Source organism: Natator depressus, chromosome 10, assembly GCF_965152275.1.
Source record: "Natator depressus isolate rNatDep1 chromosome 10, rNatDep2.hap1, whole genome shotgun sequence".
NCBI classification, from domain to species: domain Eukaryota; kingdom Metazoa; phylum Chordata; order Testudines; family Cheloniidae; genus Natator; species Natator depressus.
In genome coordinates this window covers 19,889,046-19,912,707 of record NC_134243.1, presented here as the reverse complement: position 1 = coordinate 19,912,707, position 23,662 = coordinate 19,889,046, and the positions used below count along the sequence as shown (strand labels likewise).

The 23,662-nt window shown below is 43.2% G+C and overlaps 1 protein-coding gene across 2 annotated transcripts in view; it reads left to right on the top strand.

Annotated features, from left to right (window-relative positions):
- The window catches only part of BMERB1 (bMERB domain containing 1), a 128,020-nt gene that overhangs the window by 18,211 nt on the left and 86,147 nt on the right, over positions 1–23,662 (top strand). The window contains exon 1 of one of the 2 annotated variants that reach the window (XM_074965407.1): positions 3,998–4,317. The exons of the other annotated variant lie outside the window; for it this stretch is intronic. Within the exon in view, the coding sequence (XP_074821508.1) occupies positions 4,200–4,317 (118 nt within the window). The 5' untranslated portion in view covers positions 3,998–4,199. Of the gene's footprint in view, positions 1–3,997; positions 4,318–23,662 lie in introns of those variants that run through there. 2 annotated transcript variants of the gene reach the window in all.

Below are 23,662 nucleotides of genomic sequence, written 5' to 3'. Positions count from 1 at the left end.
TTATATCATGCTACAGAGTCTATGGTTTGGCTAGCAAGTTGCTCCGGAAAAAAATCCCTGGCCAAGCTAACTAAGAAACGATGGTAGAATTGTGCTAGAGTCAACAACTTGTTGCTAGTATGATTTCAACTATAGTATAAACAGGATCTAAAAGCTTCAATAAGGTTAAAAACAAAAACAAAAAAATCTGCTGGCCTCCTCCAACAAGAAATTAAAATCAGACACTGAAGTGTATAGTATACATGAATATAAGCAAAAGATAAAATACTTTTACATATATCCATAATTTCATTTTACTTCACTAGATCAAATTTAGAAATGTTAATTTTAATGATGAATAAATATAAAACTTTGCAGAAGTTTTACCAATATTTTCATTATGTCGGAATGACTCCACTGTCTGAAAAAGAACAGATACCCTACTTCCTGCTTCCACTGTGGCCATGAACTAGCCAGATCTGGCCCTTGGAGAATATCATTGGTGTAATCAGATTGCCAGGATAATATAGACCTGCCTCCCTTTCCCCGTTATGCTAGTCATAAGGCTATGCCAGGAGCTTTCCCAGGGAAAGGGGAATGAAGAAAGTGCTGCTGTGATCTGGCTATTCTCAGGGACAAAAGTTTCTTGTGGGCCATTACAGCTGAGTGTAAATAATAGCAGCCCTCTGGCTCCTCTAGCTTTCACCAAAGTTCAAATCATCTCCCAGCCAGCCCTGAATCTGTTGTCCCATAAATGGGCCATGAAGCGCTTTCCCCCCTTGCCTTGTGAGCTGCTTTGAGCCACAGCTCAGAACTGGGGTCAATGCATTTGTGATAAACATCAAGGAAAATATTGTCAGCTGATTTTAGATTTGGTTTCAAGAAGGATATGCCTACAGCATCTTAAGCATATTCCAAAATGAATGCGCTTGATGAAAACAGAATCTTTTTCCCCCAGATGTTAAATAGGCTAACCATGAAACAAATGTAGACAACTTTTCTGCTGAATCTCACTAAATTAACCTGAGCAATAAATTGCCTACGGCATTTGAGACTGGGAAATTAGAGAGAGACCATTCCCTCCTGTGAAAAAATACCGTAAAGAAATAAACACTTCTACATTGTTGTGAGGTCTTGCAGTGGTTTCTTTGCTGTATCATGCCATCACTGAGCTGAGACTGAGACCTGTGGAAAGAACAAGGCCTCTTGTACCTGCATAAACAGAGGATCTGTGGGAGCCTGAAGCAAAAAAAAAAAAAAAAAAAAATCTATAGATCCCTGGCAAGCTATGTGAAGCCAAAGATTCTTCACACACACCTTCTTCTACCCTGATTTACATGGCATGCTGCCATTCTCTGAGTAAAGAGCAAACATTATATATAGTGTCTTGGCTGCTACATGAGATCATTGGTATGTACTGGAGGGCAAGGGGGTAATAGATTGGCAGACACACAAACTGTCCAATTTCAAATGACTAGCCACAGTACCTGATGACATTACTTGATGAATAAATCATTGTAGGAACTGGCAGGAAACTAAAGCAGACAGGTGGTATGATTTCATGAGAGAAATATAAATCAGATCTGAAGGACATCTGTATTTTTCTACATCTCAAACTTCTGAATAACTGGAATGAACTGAGATTTTCGTAGTTTCTTTCCCCATGTTGCATTCAGTAAAAGAGAATAAACCTTGTGGGCATAAGAGTAAATATCTTTCTGAGGTGCATTCAAGGGCATCATTAGCTGCAGGGAAATTAATTCTACTGCAAATGATGACAATCACAACAGCAAAAATAATAGAACATAAGCAACTTAGTTTCTTCCGAACTAAGACCTCAATCCTGCAAATGCTTCCATGTGAACTCATTGGGACTACTCAAATACTCACATGTGTAACTGTTTGCAGGTTCAGGCCCCAATATTATTATGTAGCTGTATCAAAGGTACATAGGTAAAAGCACTATCAGAATATGATTAATTGACTGATATGCTCTGTCACCTACAGTTCATTTCTCGAAGTATCATGATTTCTAACTACTGCTATTTCTTTCTTCTTTCATGTTAGCAAACTCAGATCTCAAAATATTTGATTATTTTCCTAGATTCTTCTTCCATCTCATAAAGAAAGCATTTGGGTTGCAATTATGAAAAGCACCCAAGGGATGGATTAAACCTAAATGGGGCCCAGATGCATCCACATATTGGCCCTCCTCCCCACTCAGCCTCTATCTCCTAGTCTAAACCTGGCTCCTATCCCAGATAGGCTTTTGTCTTCCTCCCACTCCTCTGTTCTTCATTCCTTCAAATGAGCCAATACAGCCACCCTCAGGCAGTCACATAGTCACCCAGTTAGCTGTGCATTGTTTGGCCACCTGCTACGCTGCTTCTGACTCACAGCTCTCGCTGGGCTCCTTCTCACTAAAGGCCGAAATCTGCCAGGACTCAGCATTTCCTAGTCACTGAGAGCAATTCCAGAATGTCCAGGACCCAAAATAGTCCCAGCAAATCTCCACAGAATGCAGATTAGAGGGAAGGAGCCAGGTGTCCTGCAAGCTTTCTAAAATATTGTCCAGGTAATTCTAGTTTGATAGCTGGCTTCATTCACTGAAAAGCAGAAATGCAACCTAGGTAGAGATTCTCTCAATGCTACAATTTTGAATTTTGCTTTTTTTGTGCAGCCCCTACTGCTCCAAAATTAAAAATAACTCCCCCAATGCTGACCTCAAGAAAACCAACATCATATTTTGAAATCCCTTCCACACACTTTCTACACCCCTTTGTATGTCTGTAATTGAAAATAAAGGCTCAGAATTACTGGAAATCCATCAGTTGTCATGAATCAGTCACTTGATCTCACTTAGCTTTTTTATGTATGTGTTCATAAGGAGACAGTGTGGTCCAGTGGTTAAAACACTGACTGGGGAGGCAGAAGATGTCAGTGCTGGTCCTTACTCTATCACTGACTTGCTGAGTGGCAATGGGCAAGTTAATTAACTATGCTTTGTCTGGGCTTCTCATCTGCACAATGTAACATCACTAACAGTAAAGTGCTATGGGAGCTTTGGATGAAAGGCACTACATAATTGAAAAGAGAAGTGTTATTAGAAAATTTTACCCACTCACCAGACAATAAAATAAAACTAATAATTGCTACAGTTGGAAATTAGCTTTCTGCACAATCATTTCCTTCTCTTCTAATCCCAGGAGACTGCACAGACAGTGAACCTACACGTTCATGAGAAATGCAAAACCTAATCATTTGTTTGGGTGCAATCCTCTGGCTTTTGCTGAAAGTGAAGCTAGAAAGTGTGGAGCTCTGCAGAACACTTGCAGAGGCTGTTGAAATGCACGGGGGGACTGGAGGGTTTACTGTGAAAGTAAAGCTTAGCTCTCCATGGTATTATTATTTATGAGCTGTGACATGAACCTGATGTGCTCAGCGCTGCACAAGACACAAAAAGAAAGACAATCCCTGCCCTGAAGAATAAACTTCTAGTCAAGAAGTTCATAAATCTGGATTCCAGGATCATGCAAATGACCATGAGGTCAGACTCTCCATGTCTCCTGGCTACTCCTGGCTACTCCTCTAGAAGGAATGAAGATGGAGAGTGAGTGACCCACCCAGCTGCCCTCAAAAAGATCAGGAGCCGAAGTGGGCATGAACAGAAGATGATAGAGGGTGGGGGTTAGGCTAGGTACGTGTATGAGGGGGAGAGGGAAGCTAGCCAGTGCCTGGTGGGGAGAGCAGCTTTGGGGAGGGGTCAGGAGATAGGACCATAGAGATGGGCTTTGGAGGGAGGTTCCTTGTGAAGTGGGAAGCATCCTCCTCCACAATCGCTTGGGGGATCTTCTTTCTTTGTGTCCCTGCCTGGAAAATACTATCCCCAGCCCTTGTCCTTCCCAACCTGTGGCAGAATCCCCAGCCAGTGACCTCCTCTCCCCGCATGGCATGTTTTTTTCCCATTGTTTTCCTACCTCCCCCTCCCCTTCTCCCTTGCTCTCACCCAGCGCTTCTGTAGACAGCATCCTCGCACTGAGCATGTGCGCTGCATCCCTTCCCCTCCTCCTCCTCGGGTACCACCTCGGCGACGAGGTGCAGTGAGCTCAGCAGCGCCTTCCAGTCCAGCCCAGGAAAGGGCTGAGCCGGAGCCCTGCAGCCCCAGCTCGGATGGAGTAAACAGGGGAGCCCCATGCACACAGATTGCCCGGGCAGTAGCCATGCACTCAGGCGTGGAGTTAAAGAGAGCCATCTCTGCCAGCACGGAGACAGAGAAACCAATGAGACGCTACGGGGCAGTGGAGGAGACTGAGTGGAAAGCTGAGGGGCTGGGGAGAAGTAAGTGCTTTGGATTGCTAGTGCAAAGGATGAAAACGCTGAGCTGCTGCTTATTTCCAGATCCCTGCATCAGCACTTTAAACCAGAGGAAGGTGGGGGTAGGGAGAGAATAGTGATTTAAAGTGACATTCTGTTTGATAGATATTGTGTTCAATCAGCAGTGGGTAATGACCTGATCCCCTTCTGCTTAGATTTGGCAATGCATACATACATGCAAATGGGCAATGTGTTCTTGGTAACAAAAGGAAACAGCCTTTGCTTTGTTTGGGGCTGGGCAAGGTTTGTGTGACCATTTTGCCCTTTGAGGCTGGTGGGAGACTCTGCTTTCTGAACTGGGTTGAGTTCAAGACAAAGGTCTTTCCCCCATTGACCCTAAGAATGGACAGGGAACCTGGGGCTGGATACATTCTAAGGCAGCTCAAGTCACTTTGTTGTTTCTTTGAAAAATGAATCACTCACTTAGCTCAGTGAAGTGCAGAGATGTTAGTTTTGGAGGCTGTGGGATGGGGAAGGATAATTGGGACATTAGTTTTCCTTTGATGTCTATACAATGTGATTTAATATATGGCATTTAACAAATATTGGCAACATTTTATAGGCTTCATGTCTGAGAGGCACAAATGACATCCATATTATTCATTCCTATGTTCAGTCGGAGGGTATTGAAATACTGTGCTTCATTCAATTGTATAATAATAGATGTACTGTATGTATTGGCTCAATAAAAGCTCTTTAGCTCTTCAGTAAAATCAACATTTTTCAGAATGCAACAGCTGACACATCCATTCCAAAGTGCTGATGATAAGAATAGGTATAGGGATAAAAGCTATCAATTCAAGTTCTCAGGAGGACTCCTGACTGTCCCAATACTGGTAACTGTTACTCTTTTGGTGGCAGAGCCACCTCCCGGCACAACTTGATAAACCTGTAAATTCCCTCCCATTTTCTAAATAACCATTCGTGGCTAACATCCTTGAAAAGGAAGTCACTGAAAAGTTGTGCATTCATTGCAGGACAAAATGTATGATAAGTTTTAGCAAGGATTCTGATTATGCTCCATGGAGAATGCTTTGTGGAGAATGCAATGTCTGCAATAACTTCTTTGTTAAGACAGGTTGTGGGCCATAACGTTTGCTGGTCTCCTAGATCTGTCATCCACCTTTTGATATTGTCTATTGTGAAGTCTTATAGAATATCTTTAATATCTTTGGTTTGCAACAACTTGGTATCATATTTTCTCCACTGTTTCCTGCTTTGCTCAAGTTTCTAAGATATTGCAGTGTTTCTCAGGGCTGTGTGCGGGGTTCAGACTTTACCTCTGGCTTCGGTTTTCCATGAATATGTTATCACATAGCTCATATGCTGATGACAGTGAAATCTAACTCTCCCACACTCCTGATGTTTCAATTGCAGCATTGGTTTTGTTGCAGTGCCTGGAGTAGGTTCAGGACTGAGTGGCTCAACGATTTCCAAAACTGAACTGAACAAGACTGAAATCATGTTGGTTGACTCAGACACATGCAACAGTTTCTACTGCTTCTGTGGCATGGAATAGACTTGTGTTCTTCTCCTTGTTTCTAAAAATCAGACTCTTGGTGTTGTTTTACAGCCAGATCTTGAATGTTAGTGACCATGTAGCATCTGTAATAATGATAATTTGTACTTATAGAGTAACTTTCATCCAAAGTCCACAAAGATCTATATTATTACCATTCCAGTATCTCCACGCAGTAAACTCAGGCTTAGAGAGGTGACTGGCATGATTTTCAGAACTGCTGATCAATTATGACTCCCAATGAATAGCAACTTGAAGTCACAGAATAACTCATTGGCAGAGTAACTGGCAGGGAGGAATAGAACCCAGGTGTCTTGACTCACATGCCCAGATGCTAGCCAGTGGGGCGCCACTGCTTCACACTAGCCCCATTTTATTGAGGACTTTTTTTTTAAATCACTTGAAGAACATTACAGATTATATCCCAGAGTAGTACTGAGGTGCTAGTCTGTTCTCCAGTCACCTTCAGTACTATTATGAGGCTTTACTTTTGAATAATTGATCTGCTGGTTCATAGGCTTCAACATGCTTAAAATACTGTAGAGAGGCTATTTACAGTAGCTGTTCTAAATGATCATTGCACATTTTTCCTGCTCTGATGCCTGCACTGACTTCTAATCAGATTTATACATTGATTTTAAAAATCTTATTTTTGACTTTGTAAGGTGATTCCAAGTGCTTTGATGCAGAAAAAGGTGGCAGAAGTACTCTTCAGAAGATGTGGGAAGTAAAATGTAGAGAGTCAGAACAGAGTCACTCCTCCCAGTGCCACAAATTGGCTTTTAATGTTGGTATAGCACTTTGAACATGTGAAGTGTTTATTGTTATTATTAACAAAATCAGATGCCCAGTATAACCATATGTAGTTGCCCTCCCTATTCTCTTGTTTGTCTCATTTGTTTGTTGCATTTTGTCATAACTTAGATTGTGAGCTCTTCAGGGCTAAGATGATCTTTTTATTGCCTATCTTTACAGTGCCTGTCAGAATAGGGCCCTGTTCCCCAATTAGTGCTTCTAGACCCAACTGCAGTACAAATAAATAATAATAACCAGGTAACGTACATTTGTTTTAAAGTCACTTGATTGTGTAGGTAATGTGGTGGAAAGTGATGAAAGCCAATGTAATGGAAATAATATAATGGAAGCCAAGTAGTTTCCATTTAACATTTAAAGGAGAAGGAACTCTTTGCTAATATACATCTAGATTTGCAAAACTAGAAATAACTTACTTATTGGTTGTAACGTTTAGGGCAATTAAGTGTAACACTGTAGTAAATCTTATTCTACAATAGTCACTTTTAGCCAGATCCTCAATGGTGCTATGCTGGTTTACACTATTTGAGGATCTGGCCCCGAAAGTGTGACAATCTGAATTAATTTCACATATAAGTCTGAAACAGCTTTGTTGTAAGACATGTTTTTTAAAAGCTCGTGAGGCACTGGGCTTGTTTACTCACATGTAAAGAAAATTTCTCTTGTGTGGAGCAGGTAGGGCAGTTCTTGTGCTCAACAATAAAAAGCAGTCAAACTTGTGAATGGACAGCAGTTCCAGCACATAATAATAGTGTGGTGACAACCTTCTCTATAAGTGATATTTATAATATAATTTTGGAAAGGCTTCACTGAACCAGAGATACATAAATATATTTCTTGGCCATCATTAGCATACACACAACTTCATTTGCAATCAACTGTGTTGGCTTGAGTAGGGTTATAGAATTTCCTGGGTAAATACCAAAATGCCAATCCAATGAAATAATCACACAGAAATGAATGAGTAGCACAGTATCCTATTAAGCCTCACACTTCACAGGTACATTTCTGCTTGTTATTGTTATGAAGTTAAGAACCAAAGTCAGGGTACAAGGTAATGCCCCAATTTTGGTCAGCACAAACAGGAGTACATGTCAGGAGACTGCAAACCAAGAGCTTTGCTGCAATTTAATATGAGAACAAACAACAAATATTCTGTTTTTCACTCACTAAGCTTTAGGAATTTGTGTGCTATCCCTATTTTGATGGTAACAATGTCAGATGTAAGCTGCAGTGGTTAGTTCAATACTTCTTTTTTGCTTAATTTTGAATAAGAATGGTAGGTTAGATAAAGGGGTCAGATCTTCACTCCAGGCAACTGGAAATTCCCCTGTAACATGGGGATTACCCAGCAGCATAAGGCCAGCATAGCCAGCTCTATGCCACCTGCTCTTCCTCTACCCTCCCAACACATGGGGTACGTCATATGTGTGCCGTTGGCAAGAAGCAGTCAGCCTGGAATGAACACCAATTATCCTGGGCCATCAGAACAACCCCTGTGGGGCTATTCCAGCTGGCATCGAACAGTCCTGTGGTTGCTCTAGTTTGTGCCAGGGGTTGAATGCCACCTCTGCCTCCAGCTCTGCAAGGGCACTAGGTAGAGCTTTGGCCCACTTGAGGATTTGTTTCAGAGTGTTTTGCTGATAAGTCTCTGAAAAGCTTGTTGCCTGGTTTACCAAAAGGCTATGATGGCAGCTATTTTAACTGCTCTGCCACTGAGAAGTGTGGCTGATCTATGCACTGAAAATATGCACTATGTAATACATGCACACATTTTATAAGAGATTGCTGAAGAAACATATAACTCCTTTGCCGTTGCCAGAACATGCATAATATGGGGGAACTAGATTTCTCAGGTAATGGGAAAAAGAATAATTTACATTTACACTACTGGTTCAAAACCAGGTCATGTTAGTTGTGCTATTTTGTGCAGAGGTGGTCTCCCTCCCTGATAAGAGCAGCCTGGAGAGACTGAAAAAATAGCTGAAGAGTAGTATAGCACAAGGGCATGATTAGGCATGTCCCATTCCTCTAGCCATGCACTCTTTTTCCTGCTCTGGCGTTGGCAGGAAGGGGGAGAGGCATAAGAGCTCCTACTCAAGTGCCACACCCCTAGAGGTCACTCTTGACCTGGGGCAATCCCCCCTTGGCTGGTTAAGTCAGTTTTAAGACCAGATTTTGCTAGCAGTGTAGTGTAGCCTCATCACAGAACAGAATCTGTCTCAGAATGTTTAACGTGACTTCATAATGTTTTATAATCCTTTGGCCAGCATCTGATGTACTATTTAAAGAAAAAAATCAAACAGCAGTAGGGATACACACTTGGACTGCCAAGACGAATACCTACAGTGCCCAGCTCCAAGAGTTTGTCACTCTTGTCATTCTGTTTTTAAGGTAGTTTAAGGCTTTTCACATTGGAGTCACATTTATCATTGTTGATGTTAATCATATACTTGTGTACATTAGACAGAAAAAAGGTAAATGACAATTCATTCCTTAATTTGTGTGTCAGCTTCCTGAGATTCTTATATTTTCATAGCCCTTTACAGACAGACAGTCAGACACACATGTACAAACAGAGACACAGCATTTTTGGGCCCAGTCCTACATCATATTGAGTGGTTCTGTGATTTCTGACTTCTCTGGGAATTGAGGGTGGTCGTCACCTTGCTGGATTGGCTCTATGACTACAGAAAAAAGGCAGATGGATTTGTTTAAATACCATTGGACTGTCCATGGCAGAAAAGATTCAACTAAAGCTTCTGCAAAGCTAAAATAAAACACGCCTTAATCCAAACCAACATCCAAATGAGTGGGAATCTACTGCCCAGACACCATAAGTTATTATTATTAATTAGTTTTATTAATAATAAACTTCACTGTATAGTTATCCAGGTCCAAAGGTTTCTAAACAATTTAGTTCAAATAACAAAAAACACAATTAATCATAAATGGATGACTCATGAGCCAAAGGAATAAAGAACATATGAAACAACATGGGGGAGATTTTCAAAGGCACTAATGGGAGTTTAAAAGCCCAGGTTTCATTGATTGCCAATGGGAGAGGTCCCCTAAATGACTCTTTGTGCTGCTGAAAATCTCCCCTGTATGTGTGTAGTGTGCACCCACATTTCTAAATAAAGCCCTATTGTAAGGTGACTGTGGTTTATATATACAAAGCAATGTCATTCAGGGGGCTGAATGCCTGCTGTTTAGAAGCTCAGGATTAGATTTGTGGTAAAGAAAGGAGGAGAAACATTTTCATACACTTATGTCTGTCTGTGTGTATATTGTATTGAAGAGTGTCATGTATGTGTAACTGAAGAATCTGCATGATACTAAGGCCTTCACTCAATGCCTATATAAGTCAATGGGAGTCTTTCCATTGATTTCTGTGGCTATTGGATTGGGCCCATAGACAATTAGGCCTTGTCAACAAGAGAAAAGTTGCACTGGTTTATCTTAAATAAGTTTTAAAACCTATTTAGTTAAACTAGTGCAAATCTGTGCATGCATACTCTTATTTCAGAGTGCCTTAATTCAGTTTAAATTGATTTCTAATTGATTTAAGCTAAAATGAAAATAAACTTGGCTTAAACTGAAATAAGACTTACCACACAAAGGTTTGCACTAGTTTGACTAAATAGATTTAAAATCACATCTTTAATAAAACTGATGCAACTTTCTCATGTATGCAAGGCCTTAGATGTATGTTTGCCATTGATAATTTACCTCAAGCTAATGCATCATATGGTTCAGGTTCTGGGGAACCATAGAAGAGTTTTGCTACTAAATGCAGAGACAAACGGCCTAGTTCCTCACAACCCTGCATCATGTGTCATAGAACTGTAGGGCTGAAAGGAACCTTGAGAGGTCATCTAATCCATCCCCCTGCACTGAGAAGGGACCATTATCATTGATACCTATGCAAAGTAAGTAGAAAAAATTCCTAACATATCAGAATGGTAGCATTTTATGCTCACTTTGCACAGGAGTAAATTATTACACAAGGTACAAGGCAGTGAAGAATCAGGACCCCAAAAGATGGAGAAAAAGGTAAAGTGTAAGAAGAATAGAAAATCAAAGCTTTACACAAGAAAAGAGATTGGTGGTAAAATAGTATTTAATGCCACCATGTGAAAAAACTTTAAAACTTGTTTGACGTTCCAGATGTTGAGTAGATCCTTAGCCTCTCAACCAAATGGATTTAATTTTGAAAAAGATTCTTGCTTCACTAAAGAGGCAGTGTGGTCAAGAGAGTAGAGCACTGGCCGGTAGACATGGGTTCTACTCCTCACTGTTACTGACCTGCTGTATAACATTGGGCAAGTCATTTAATTTTCTTGTGACTCATTTTCCATTTCTATAAAATGGGGATAAGGATGCATTGTAAAGCACTTGGAGATCTCTGGATGAAAAGCTCAGTATTAAGAGCTAAGTATTAGTACCTGTATCTATTCCAAGCAATATCATAGACAAAACCATTTTGGTTTATTCAGTGCCAGCCCACTGGGAAAAGTGGGAAAGGATCTAACCCAAGGGTATGGCAATTAAATATCTCTTTACAGAAATAGTGAATCTGCTGGTTTTATGAAGGTCTGAAGACAGGCTTTAAATAGACTGAGAAAGTAATTACGATTCTTAGCATGTTTCTATTTTTAAAAGACCTGTACATTAATTTTTAAAGAAACACAGAGAAACCAAGAAAGCATATTTGAAGTGATAAAACAGCAATAAGTAATCTCACTGCAGTAGACGGTATCGGCTCAAGTAAATCAAATAGACTATTTTGGCAACTATTTTCTAACAGGCAGAAAGACAGACATCGAAGGATGAGTCAAATCCAAGATTATTATTGTCTCTTATTATTATAATTATTACTATTAACATATTTATATTGTATTTCTTCCCTGAGGAAAGTCAGCTTTTGTCTCATCAGTGCAGCAAAGACAATACTTCCCACTGAAGAATTTTATCCTTTCTAAAGGATAGATTCTAATCCAGTTGAAGTCAATAGCAAAACTCTCATTGACATCAGTCGGAGCAGGAGTGGGCCCTAAAACTCTGCTGTGTGAATGTTTCTATAAATGATTGATGGCTTTGACCAGTATCAGAAACAAGTAATGGTGCTTGTATTTCTGATACAATTGCAGAATCTTTTATTTATCTGAATTCTCTTCTTGTATTTATTTCCACCTGTGTTAGGCCCTGATCTTCCTTTCTCATAGAATATTCCTTATGTAGAGGAAATAACACTTAAAAATTCCCCAAGGTCGAGCCTGTGTTGCATGCAGCTCTCAAAGAGGAGAGGGTTTCCTACTTCACAGAGGGGGCAGGAGCATGACTCACAGACCCCAGAGAGCTTGAAGATTCACAGAATGACTAGTTTCCAAGCTAGCAGATTCTGTGGTATCCACACAGGTACCACCCTCTCCTCAACAGCATAGCTCCTTCCGCTACAGCTGTGGACTCCAAGGAGCTGCAGGGATGGTGTGAGAAGGCAGAGGGAGAACACTGTTTCCAATGACAGAATACACATTTTCGCTCAGAAATCGGCCATTAGTAGAAGGAAGCATGCTACTTTGAGCGGCTGCTTTCTTGCTTTGGTCCCTCTGGGTCCTTGGAATTTTACTTACAGATACACAGAACCCTGATAGTGCAGATTGGCCTGGAGGGACCGTTTTGGCTTCTGGTGATGGAAGTGGAAACAGACCACGAAGCTACTTATTTCCTCCCTCATTCTCTCTATCCCAATTCAGTATAGCTAGACTTCCTCCTACATACCGGCTCCTTTTCTAGCTGAGTTCCACAGTTGCAATTTACTGCCCAACCTGCCTCCACATTCTATGCACGAGCTGAAACCTCCGACTTATTATTCTACCAACTCAGTTTACACCACAAAAATAGTCTAGTGAGAAAAACTGCAAAAAAATCCCCAAAACAAAACAAAAAAACCTCCCCCAAAAGGGAGTGGTCTGAAGAAATGTGGGAGGTGTCTGGGCAAAGCCAATATATTATGCAGAGTACAATGCAAAAACAATGAAAGTTACTGCAACAAATAAATAGCAAATCATTGCTGCACTGATTAAATGTTTTGGCAAAGAAATTTGTTAAAATACTCATAGGTCAAAGAGTTAATGAATTTTAAAGTCTTTATACATGACAGTGAATACTTAGAAAGGTAAATTAAACGTAGATGTAACTCAGTGTTAACATTTGGGTGAGTGTACACCAATAATTATTTGAAATGTTAATTGTGGGGCTTAGGTGTCATATTTGGGACAGTTCCTCATTAGCTTTCATATATCCTTTAAATATAATTTATGAAAAATAATATTGGTAGACCTGTCAAGTAGGACACTTTGAACATAAATTCCTGCCAATAGCCTGTGGCATCATACACTTCTAGTATGTAATTTTCTCCTTGTGTTTTTGTGTTTGGTCGTTGACTCCTATGTTTTACAGTGTGATTCTTATAAGAGCCACTGTTTACTTATGACTATGTGTGTGTGCCAGTCCAGAGGCAGTAATAAAAAAAATAGCATTGTAGGATCAAGCCCACCTGCACTGAGCACCTGTGACTATTCCGGAGGGTGCTCAGTCACTGTGCAAATTGAATCTTAGCACCTAGCAAAGCTGAGCCCAAAGGTGCTAAAATCTGCATCAGGATAAGCTCCTTTTGGTAGAAAACCTACAGTGCAAAATAGTTGATTATTTTCCTTTTGGGCTATTAAATAAAGCCATTTCATTTCCCTGAGAAGCATTCTGCTGTATAACTAGATTAAAGCTATAGTATAAATTCATTCAGAATTCAAAGATGAAAAATGCATGCTTGGAGGGTGAAGTGTATGAAAAAACAGTGCAAGTGTCCCTGGATAATTCTGCTAGTTGCCCTACAGAATCAGCAATGAAACATTAATTAACCAGATTTTGTCAGTTCATAAAGGGCAAAATGTTTGAGAAAATCATTTCAAGAAAATTCTTCATTAAATGAAAGAATAATTTCCAGTGAGACAGGTGGCTCATTGAGCAGTTCTAACGATTATGTGCTCCCAAAAATGCAAAATGTAATGAGTTGTATGAAGAGCAGGAACAGTGTTTTAAGTATATTTTTACTGGCCTGAAGAAACCACTTTATTGATTGGTTTCAGAGTAGCAGCCGTGTTAGTCTGTATTAGCAAAAAGAAAAGGAGGACTTGTGGCACCTTAGAGACTAACCAATTTATTTGAGCATGAGCTTTCGTGAGCTACAGCTCACTTCATCGGATGCATACTGTGGAAATTGCAGAAGACATTATATACACAGATACCATGAAACAATACCTCCTCCCACCCCACTCTCCTGCTGGTAATAGCTTATCTAAAGTGATCATCAAGTTGGGCCATTTCCAGCACAAATCCAGGTTTTCTCACCCTCCGCCCCCCCACAGACAAACTCACTCTCTTGCTGGTAATAGCCCATCCAAAGTGACCACTGTCTTCACAGTGTGTATGATAATCAAGGTGGGCCATTTCCTGCAGAAATCCAGGTTCTCTCACCCCCTCACCCCGCTCCAAAAACCACACACACAAACTCACTCTCCTGCTGGTAATAGTCTATCCAAAGTGACCACTCTCCTTACAACCTGCATGAAAATCAAGGTGGGCCATTTCCAGCACAAATATAGGTTTTCTCACTCCCCCACCCCCATACACACACAAACTCACTCTCCTGCTGGTAATAGCTCATCCAAAGTGACCACTCTCCCTACAATGTGCATGATAATCAAGGTGGGCCATTTCCAGCACAAATCCAGGTTCTCTCACCCCCCCCCCACCCCCTCCAACACAAACTCACTCTCCTGCTGGCAATAGCTCATCCAAACTGACCACTCTCCCCACAATGTGCATGACAATCAAGGTGGGCCACTTCCAGCATAAATCCAAGTTTAACCAGAACGTCGGGGGGGGGGGGTAGGAAAAAACAAGGGGAAATAGGCTACCTTGCATAATGACTTAGCCACTCCCAGTCTCTATTTAAGCCTAAATTAATAGTATCCAATTTGCAAATGAATTCCAATTCAGCAGTTTCTCGCTGGACTCTGGATTTGAAGTTTTTTTGTTGTAAGATAGCGACCTTCATGTCTCTGATTGCGTGACCAGAGAGATTGAAGTGTTCTCCGACTGGTTTATGAATGTTATAATTCTTGACATCTGATTTGTGTCCATTTATTCTTTTACGTAGAGACTGTCCAGTTTGACCAATGTACATGGCAGAGGGGCATTGCTGGCACATGATGGCATATATCACATTGGTGGATGTGCAGGTGAACGAGCCTCTGATAGTGTGGCTGATGTTATTAGGCCCTGTGATGGTGTCCCCTGAATAGATATGTGGGCACAGTTGGCAACGGGCTTTGTTGCAAGGATAGGTTCCTGGGTTAGTGGTTCTGTTGTGTGGTATGTGGTTGTTGGTGAGTATTCGCTTCAGGTTGGGGGGTTGTCTGTAGGCAAGGACTGGCCTGTCTCCCAAGATTTGTGAGAGTGTTGGGTCATCCTTCAGGATAGGTTGTAGATCCTTAATAATGCGTTGGAGGGGTTTTAGTTGGGGGCTGAAGGTGACGGCTAGTGGCGTTCTGTTATTTTCTTTGTTAGGCCTGTCCTGTAGTAGGTGACTTCTGGGAACTCTTCTGGCTCTATCAATCTGTTTCTTCACTTCCGCAGGTGGGTATTGTAGTTGTAAGAATGCTTGATAGAGATCTTGTAGGTGTTTGTCTCTGTCTGAGGGGTTGGAGCAAATGCGGTTGTATCGCAGAGCTTGGCTGTAGACGATGGATCGTGTGGTGTGGTCAGGGTGAAAGCTGGAGGCATGTAGGTAGGAATAGCGGTCAGTAGGTTTCCGGTATAGGGTGGTGTTTATGTGACCATTGTTTATTAGCACTGTAGTGTCCAGGAAGTGGATCTCTTGTGTGGACTGGACCGGGCTGAGGTTGATGGTGGGATGGAAATTGTTGAAATCATGGTGGAATTCCTCAAGGGCTTCTTTTCCATGGGTCCAGATGATGAAGATGTCATCAATATAGCGCAAGTAGAGTAGGGGCGTTAGGGGACGAGAGCTGAGGAAACGTTGTTCTAAATCATCCATAAAAATGTTGGCATACTGTGGGGCCATGCGGGTACCCATAGCAGTGCCACTGATCTGAAGGTATACATTGTCCCCAAATGTAAAATAGTTATGGGTAAGGACAAAGTCACAAAGTTCAGCCACCAGGTTAGCCGTGACATTATCGGGGATAGTGTTCTTGACGGCTTGTAGTCCATCTTTGTGTGGAATGTTGTTGTAGAGGGCTTCTACATCCATTGTGGCCAGGATGGTGTTATCAGGAAGATCACCGATGGATTGTAGTTCCTCAGGAAGTCAGTGGTATCTCGAAGGTAGCTGGGAGTGCTGGTAGCGTAGGGCCTGAGGAGGGAGTCTACATAGCCGGACAATCCTGCTGTCAGGGTGCCAATGCCTGAGATGATGGGGCGCCCAGGATTTCCAGGTTTATGGATCTTGGGTAGTAGATAGAATATCCCAGGTCGGGGTTCCAGGGGTGTGTCTGTGCGGATTTGATCTTGTGCTTTTTCAGGAAGTTTCTTGAGCAAATGCTGTAGTTGCTTTTGGTAACTCTCAGTGGGATCATAGGGTAATGGCTTGTAGAAAGTGGTGTTGGAGAGCTGCCGAGCAGCCTCTTGTTCATATTCCGACCTATTCATGATGACAACAGCACCTCCTTTGTCAGTCTTTTTGATTATGATGTCAGAGTTGTTTCTGAGGCTGTGGATGGCATTGTGTTCCGCACGGCTGAGGTTATGGGGCAAGTGATGCTGCTTTTCCACAATTTCAGCCCGTGCACGTCGGCGGAAGCACTCTATGTAGAAGTCCAGTCTGCTGTTTCGACCTTCAGGAGGAGTCCACCTAGAATCCTTCTTTTTGTAATGTTGGTCGGGAGGCCTCTGTGGATTAATATGTTGTTCAGAGGTATTTTGGAAATATTCCTTGAGTCGGAGAAGTCGAAAATAGGATTCTAGGTCACCACAGAACTGTATCATGTTCGTGGGGGTGGAGGGGCAGATTGGGGATTTATGGGATTTTGTACAAAAACGTTTGTTTTTTATACTGACAAAATGGAAAAGTATCTCATCTTCAAGTAATTTCATGGAAATGTGACAGCAGCCTCTGTTCACATCTTAGCAAAAACAATTCAAAAAAGGAAGAAGAATCAACAGGGAATTCCACCTTTTATGTATTTTCAGAATATAAGGCCAAGCTCAATCCTGGAGCAACGCCACTGAAGCCAACTTAGCTACTTCAGGGGTGAACTGGTCTTGTGGTGAACTGGTGCAGAAGTGTAACACCCATTCTCTTATTTTTACAAACACAGAACCCAGTCCTGTTCCACTGAAGTCAATGGGAGTTTCATCATCAATGTCAGTGACAGCAAAACTGGGCTTTGTGCTTGCAGCTATGTAAATCTGGATCACTCTGATTTCCTGCAGAAATACCCAGGGGAGGGAGTTTGAAAGAGGTGTACAATCTGTGATGATCCCCTTGCAGAGATTTTCTGGGACTGTTCCATTAGCATGGTGGAGATTGCGTCCAGTCCTCCTCCCCCAGCCAGAGAGAGTGGTCCTATCCCTGAACCCCAGGAATCCAGATGATCAATCGGGATTCATCTTCTTGGAGGCCCTGTGCATCTACATTTGCTCTAGGGATCATTGTCTCAATCATTTAGCTCCTGGGCAGCGTGGCATCACTGGGCAATGGACCTGGAGCATCATGGGCCAGTGGCTTCCCCTAAAACCCATGTGTTTCACAGTTGCAGCGGGACCAGAGACAAGTTAGTGCTACCTGAAATTAATTCATTCCCTTGGCCACACTCTTGGTCCTCCCTGTGCTACCACCCATCTGTCACCTCTCCCACTAAGGATACTTAACCTCTCAAAGGACTGTCCACCAGAGTCCAGGTTGAGGAGAGGTGAACAATGCTGCTACAGTGAATCCATGCAGAGGTTTCCCTCCATGCTGCTAATTTTGGAGTACATAAAGAATGAAACTACCTTGTGGCATGGCATACACAATCATAGGGATGTGTCAGCCAGTGTAATTCAGGTAGATTTGTCCCTCTTGCGATGAAACCTACATATAGGAAAACCCCTCCACAGACATGATCCATAACATTAATTCATTCTACAGACAGAAGTTAAGTATCCTGAATCCATTAATCTCTGAGCTGACATTTAGGGCTCTGTTACAAGGCCTCCATTTCTTCATCTCTAAGAACTCTGGATAGGCAATCAGCTCAGTGTTTTCAGTTTTATATCAGTCCAGTGACAGTAGCAATGGAGACTGCATTAGCACGTTTAAAGGACATTGAAATCAGAATAAAATTAAGCAATTAACTTTGTAAAAATGATGGTTCATAAAGTGCCTCCAGATCATCAGATGAAAGGTGCTGTTTAAATGCAAATAGTCATCATTATTATTTTGTGTAAATATAAACAAATAAGAACCTCTGCTATGCCACCAGAGCTCTGTTAATCAGTAACAGTTAACACACACATGGGAGATCTTGGCCCCATTGTGGGCTGACCTACTCATTCTGGAGGTAGGCTAGACATAGGTAAGAAACTGTTTTCTTGCTTGCTTGGGGCCTTGACTGTGGCAATACAAGAGGGGAAATCCTGAGAAACAGGCCAGTGCAAAGTCTATGCACCACTGAAGATCCACTTTAGCCTTAAGAATGAAGGATGTCCATGTAGCCACCGCTACAGTTCAGGGACTGTGGTAGTAGCTGTGGTCCCTGCATGCTCCTTATGTCAGAATATAGGCTATAGAATCCTCATAGTTTTGACCCATTGTCCTGGCCACTCCCTGAATCTGTCCCTGTTTCCCCTCCATGGAGCCTCAGAGAGCATCATCTATGGCATTTTGGGGGAGCAGAGCCTCCTATGTGGCTTCTCCACAGCTTGGCCCCACCCTGTGCAGTGGAATTGTCCAAGTCTCACTGTATTTTGAGCCTTGTATGCCCATGGGGTGAGGAAAACCAGCATTTGACCCTCTGAGCAGTTAGTAATCCTATCTCCTACAGTGAATCTCCTCTTTTCCTGGCTTCTGAGAAGAATCTCCTCAATATTTAATTAGTGACCTGTCTGGGAAAGTGCTACATGCACCAATTTCTATAATGTCTGAAACAATTCTCCATACCAGTATCACTTTGGGCTTTGTTAGATTGGACTCAGATATATAGAATTATTTATTCAACAGCTACTAAGATTGCCTAAAAATACTCACCCGCTGCTTGGAAGGTGACTGGATGCTTAGAAACTCTCTTCTAGAGAACTATATTAGGCTATGTCTACACCGCACTTTTGTCAGTAAAACTTTTGTTGGTCAAGGGTGTGAAAAAAATACCCCTGATCAACAAAAGTTTTATTGACAAAAAGTGCCAGTGTGGACAGCTCTTTGTTGGTGGAAGACGCTCTCCTGCCGACATAGCTACCGCCGCTTGTTGGGGGTGGTTTTATTTTGTTGGCAAGAGAGCTCTCTCCTGCCAACAAAGAGCAGCTACATTGTGTAACTTAAGAGCAGCACTGCTGTAGCAGCACAGTATAGACATAGCCTTAGAGTACTATGTTATTACAGAGTATTATGATAGAGTACTGTGTTACAAAGTACTGCTATAGAGTACTGTGGGCTTGTCCACCAGGGGACACTCAGGAAAGTTAATCTTAATTAACTAAGGGTATGTCTACACTATGAAATTAGGTCGAATTTATAGAAGTTGGTTTTTTAGAAATCGTTTTTATATAGTCGATTGTGTGTGTCCCCACAAAAAATGCTCGAAGTGCATTAAGTGCATTAACTTGGCGGAGTGCTTCCACAGTACCGAGGCCAATGACGACTTCCAGAGCGTTGCACTGTGGGTAGCTATCCCACAGTTCCCGCAGTCTCCACCGCCCTTTGGAATTCTGCGTTGAGATCCCAATGCCTAATGGGGCAAAAACATTTTCGCGGGTGGTTCTGGGTACATGTCGTCAGACCCTCCTTCCCTCCCTCTGTGAAAGCAATGGCAGACAATCATTTCGTGCCTTTTTTCCTTAGTTACCTGTGCAGACGCCATACCACGGCAAGCATGGAGCCCGCTCAGCTCACTGTCACCGTACATCTCCTGGGTGCTGGCAGATGCGGTACTGCATTGCTACACAGCAGCAACACATTACCTTGTGGCAGCAGACTGTGCAATAGGCCTGATAACTATCGTCGTCACATCCGAGGTGCTCCTGGCTGCCTTGGTATGGTCGGTCAGGAGCGCCTGGGCAGACATGAGCGCAGGGACTAAAATAGGAGTGACTCAACCAGGTCATTCTCTTTAGTCCTGCAAGCAGTCCTATTGTACCATCTTCTGGAGAGCAGGCAGGAGATGAGGATGGCTAGCACTCCTACTGCACTATCTGCTGCCAGTCAAAGATGTAAAAGATAGATGGAGTGGATCAAAACAAGAAATACACCAGATTTGTTTTGTATTCATTTGCTCCCCCCTCTGTGAAATCAACAGCCAACAATCATTTTGTTGAGGTCTGTCAGGGGCACCTTGAAAAGTTTAATGGAGATTCAGTCCAGCCAGAAATACCAGGGAGAGGGATAGCTCAGTGGGTTGAGCATTGGCCTACTAAACCCAGGGTTTTGAGTTCAATCCTTGAGGGGGTCATTCTGTGTGACATTTGTTTTTGTTTCTCCTTGATGTAAAGCCATCCCCTTTGTTGATTTTAATTCCCTGTAAGCCAACCCTGTAAGCCATGTCATCAGTCGCCCCTCCCTCCGTCACAGCAATGGCAGACAATCATTCCGTGCCTTTTTTCTGTGGAGACGCCATACCACGGGAAGCATGGAGCCTGCTCAGATCACTTTGGCAATTAGGAGCACATTAAACACCACGCGCATTATCCAGCAGTATATGCTGCACCAGAACCTGGCAAAGCGAAACCGGGCAAGTAGGCGACATCAGCACGGTGATGAGAGTGATGAGGACATGGACACAGACTTCTCTCAAAGCACAGGCCCTGGCAATGTGGGCATCATGGTGCTAATGGGGCAGGTTCATGCGGTGGAATGCTGATTCTGGGCCTGGGAAACAAGCACAGACTGGTGGGACTGCACAATGTTGCGGATCTGGGATGATTCCCAGTGGCCGCAAAACTTTCACATGCATAAGGGCACTTTCATGGAACTTTGTGACTTGCTTTCCCCTGCCCTGAAGCGCAAGAATACCAAGATGAGAGCAGCCCTTACAGTTGAGAAGTGAGTGGCAATAGCCCTGTGGAAGCTTGCAATGCCAGACAGCTACCGGTCAGTTAGGAATCAGTTTGGAGTGGGCAAATCTACTTTGGGGGCTGCTGTGATGCAAGTAGCCAATGCAATCAAAGATCTGCTGATATCAAGGGTAGTGACCCTGGGAAATGTGCAGGTCATAGTGGATGGCTTTGCAGCAATGGGATTCCCTAACTGTGGTGGGGCCATAGACGGAACCCATATTCCTATCTTGGCACAAGAGCACCAAGACAGCGAGTACATAAACTGCAAGGGGTACTTCTCAATGGCGCTGCAAGCACTGGTGGATTACAAGGGACATTTCACCAACATCAACGTGGGATGGCCGGGAAAGGTACATGACGCTCGCATCTTCAGGAACTCTGGTTTGTTTCAAAAGCTGCAGGAAGGGACTTTATTCCCAGACCAGAAAATAACCGTTGGGGATGTTGAAATGCCTATAGTTATCCTTGGGGACTCAGCCTACCCCTTAATGCCATGGCTCATGAAGCCATACACAGGCACCCTGGACAGTAGTCAGGAGCTGTTCAACTACAGGCTGAGCAAGTGCAGAATGGTGGTAGTATGTGCATTTGAACATTTAAAAGTGCGCTGGCGCAATTTACTGGCTCGGTTAGACCTCAGTGAAACCAATATTCCCATCGTTATTACAGCTTGCTGTGCACTCCACAGTATCTGTGAGAGTAAGGGGGGAGACATTTATGGCGGGGTGGGAGGTTGAGGCAAATCGCCCGGCTGCTGGTTACGCGCAGCCAGACACCAGGGTGGTTAGAAGAGCACAGGAGGGCACGGTGCACATCAGAGAAGCTTTGAAAACCAGTTTCATGACTGGACAGGCTATGGTGTGAAAGTTCTGTTTGTTTCTCCTTGATGAAACCCCCCACCCCTTGGTTCACTGTACTTCTCTGTAAGCTAACCACCTTCCCCTCCTCCCTTCGATCACCACTTGCAGAGGCAATAAAGTCATTGTTGCTTCACATTCATTCATTCTTTATTAATTCATCACACAAATAGGGGGATAACTGCCAAGGTAGCCCGGGAGGGTGGTGGAGGAGGGAAGCACTGGGAAGGATGGTGGAGGAGGGAAGGACGAGGCCACACAGCACTTTAAAAGTTTAAAACTTTAAAACTTATTGAATGCCAGCCTTCTGTTGCTTGGGCAATCCTCTGGGGTGGAGCGACTGGGTGGCCGGAGGCCCCCCCACTGCGTTCTTGGGCGTCTGGGTGAGGAGGCTATGGAACTTGGGGAGGAGGGTGGTTGGTTACACAGGGGCTGTAGCAGCAGTCTGTGCTCCTGCTGCCTTTCCTGCAGCTCAACCATATGCTGGAGCATATTAGTTTGATCCTCCAGCAGCCTCAGCATTGAATCCTACCTCCTCTCATCATGCTGCCACCACCTTTCAGCTTCAGCCCGCCACTTACTCTCTTCAGACCGCCACCTCTCCTCCCAGTCATTTTGTGCTTTCCTGCACTCTGACATTGTCTGCCTCCACGCAGTCATCTGTGCTCTGTCAGTGTGGGAGGACAGCATGAGCTCAGAGAACATTTCATCGCGAGTGTGTTTTTTTCACCTTCTAATCTTCGCTAGCCTCTGGGAAGGAGAAGATCCTTGAAACACATGCAGCTGGTGGAGAAAAAAAAGGGACAGTGGTATTTAAAAAGATACATTTCATAGAACAGTGGGTACACTCTTTCATGGTAAACGTTGCTGTTAACATTACATACGTAGCACATGTGCTTTCGTTACAAGGTTGCATTTTGCCTCCCCCCTATTTCAACCAGGTGACCATGAATGATATCACTCTCCTGAGAATAACACAGAGAGATAAAGAACGGATGTTGTTGAACGCCAGCAAACGTACACTGCAATGCTTTGTTCTGCAATGATTCCCGAGTACATGCTACTGGCCTGGCGTGGTAAAGTGTCCTACCATGGTGGACGGAATAAGGCTGCCCTCCCCAGAAACCTTTTGCAAAGGCTTTGGGAGTACATCCAGGAGAACTTTATGGAGATGTCCCTGGAGGATTTCTGCTCCATCCCCAGACTTTTCCAGTAGCTGTACTGGCCGCGAATGCCAGGGCAAATTAATCATTAAACACGCTTGCTTTTAAACCATGTATACTATTTAAAAAGGTACACTCACCAGAGGTCCCTTCTCCGCCTGGAGGGTCCAGGAGGCAGCCTTGGGTGGGGTTGGGGGGTACTGGCTCCAGGTCCAGGGTGAGAAACAGTTCCTGGCTGTCGGGAAAACCAGTTTCTCTGCTTGCTTGCTGTGAGCTATCTTTCTTGTCCCCAAAACCTGCTTCTGTGTTGCCTCCATCTCCATTGAAGGACTCAAACAACATGGCTGGGGTACTGGCAGCTGAACCCCCTAAAATAGCATGCATCTCATCATAGAAGCAGCATGTTTTGGGCTCTGACCCGGAGCGGCCATTTGCCTCTGTGGTTTTCTGGTAGGCTTGCCTCAGCTCCTTAAGTTTCACGTGGCACTGCTTCGGGTCCCTGTTATGGCCTCTATCCTTCCTGCCCTGGGAGATATTGACAAATGTTTGGGCACTTCGAAAACTGGAACGGAGTTCTGATAGCACGGATTCCTCTCCCCATATAGCGATCAGATCCTGTA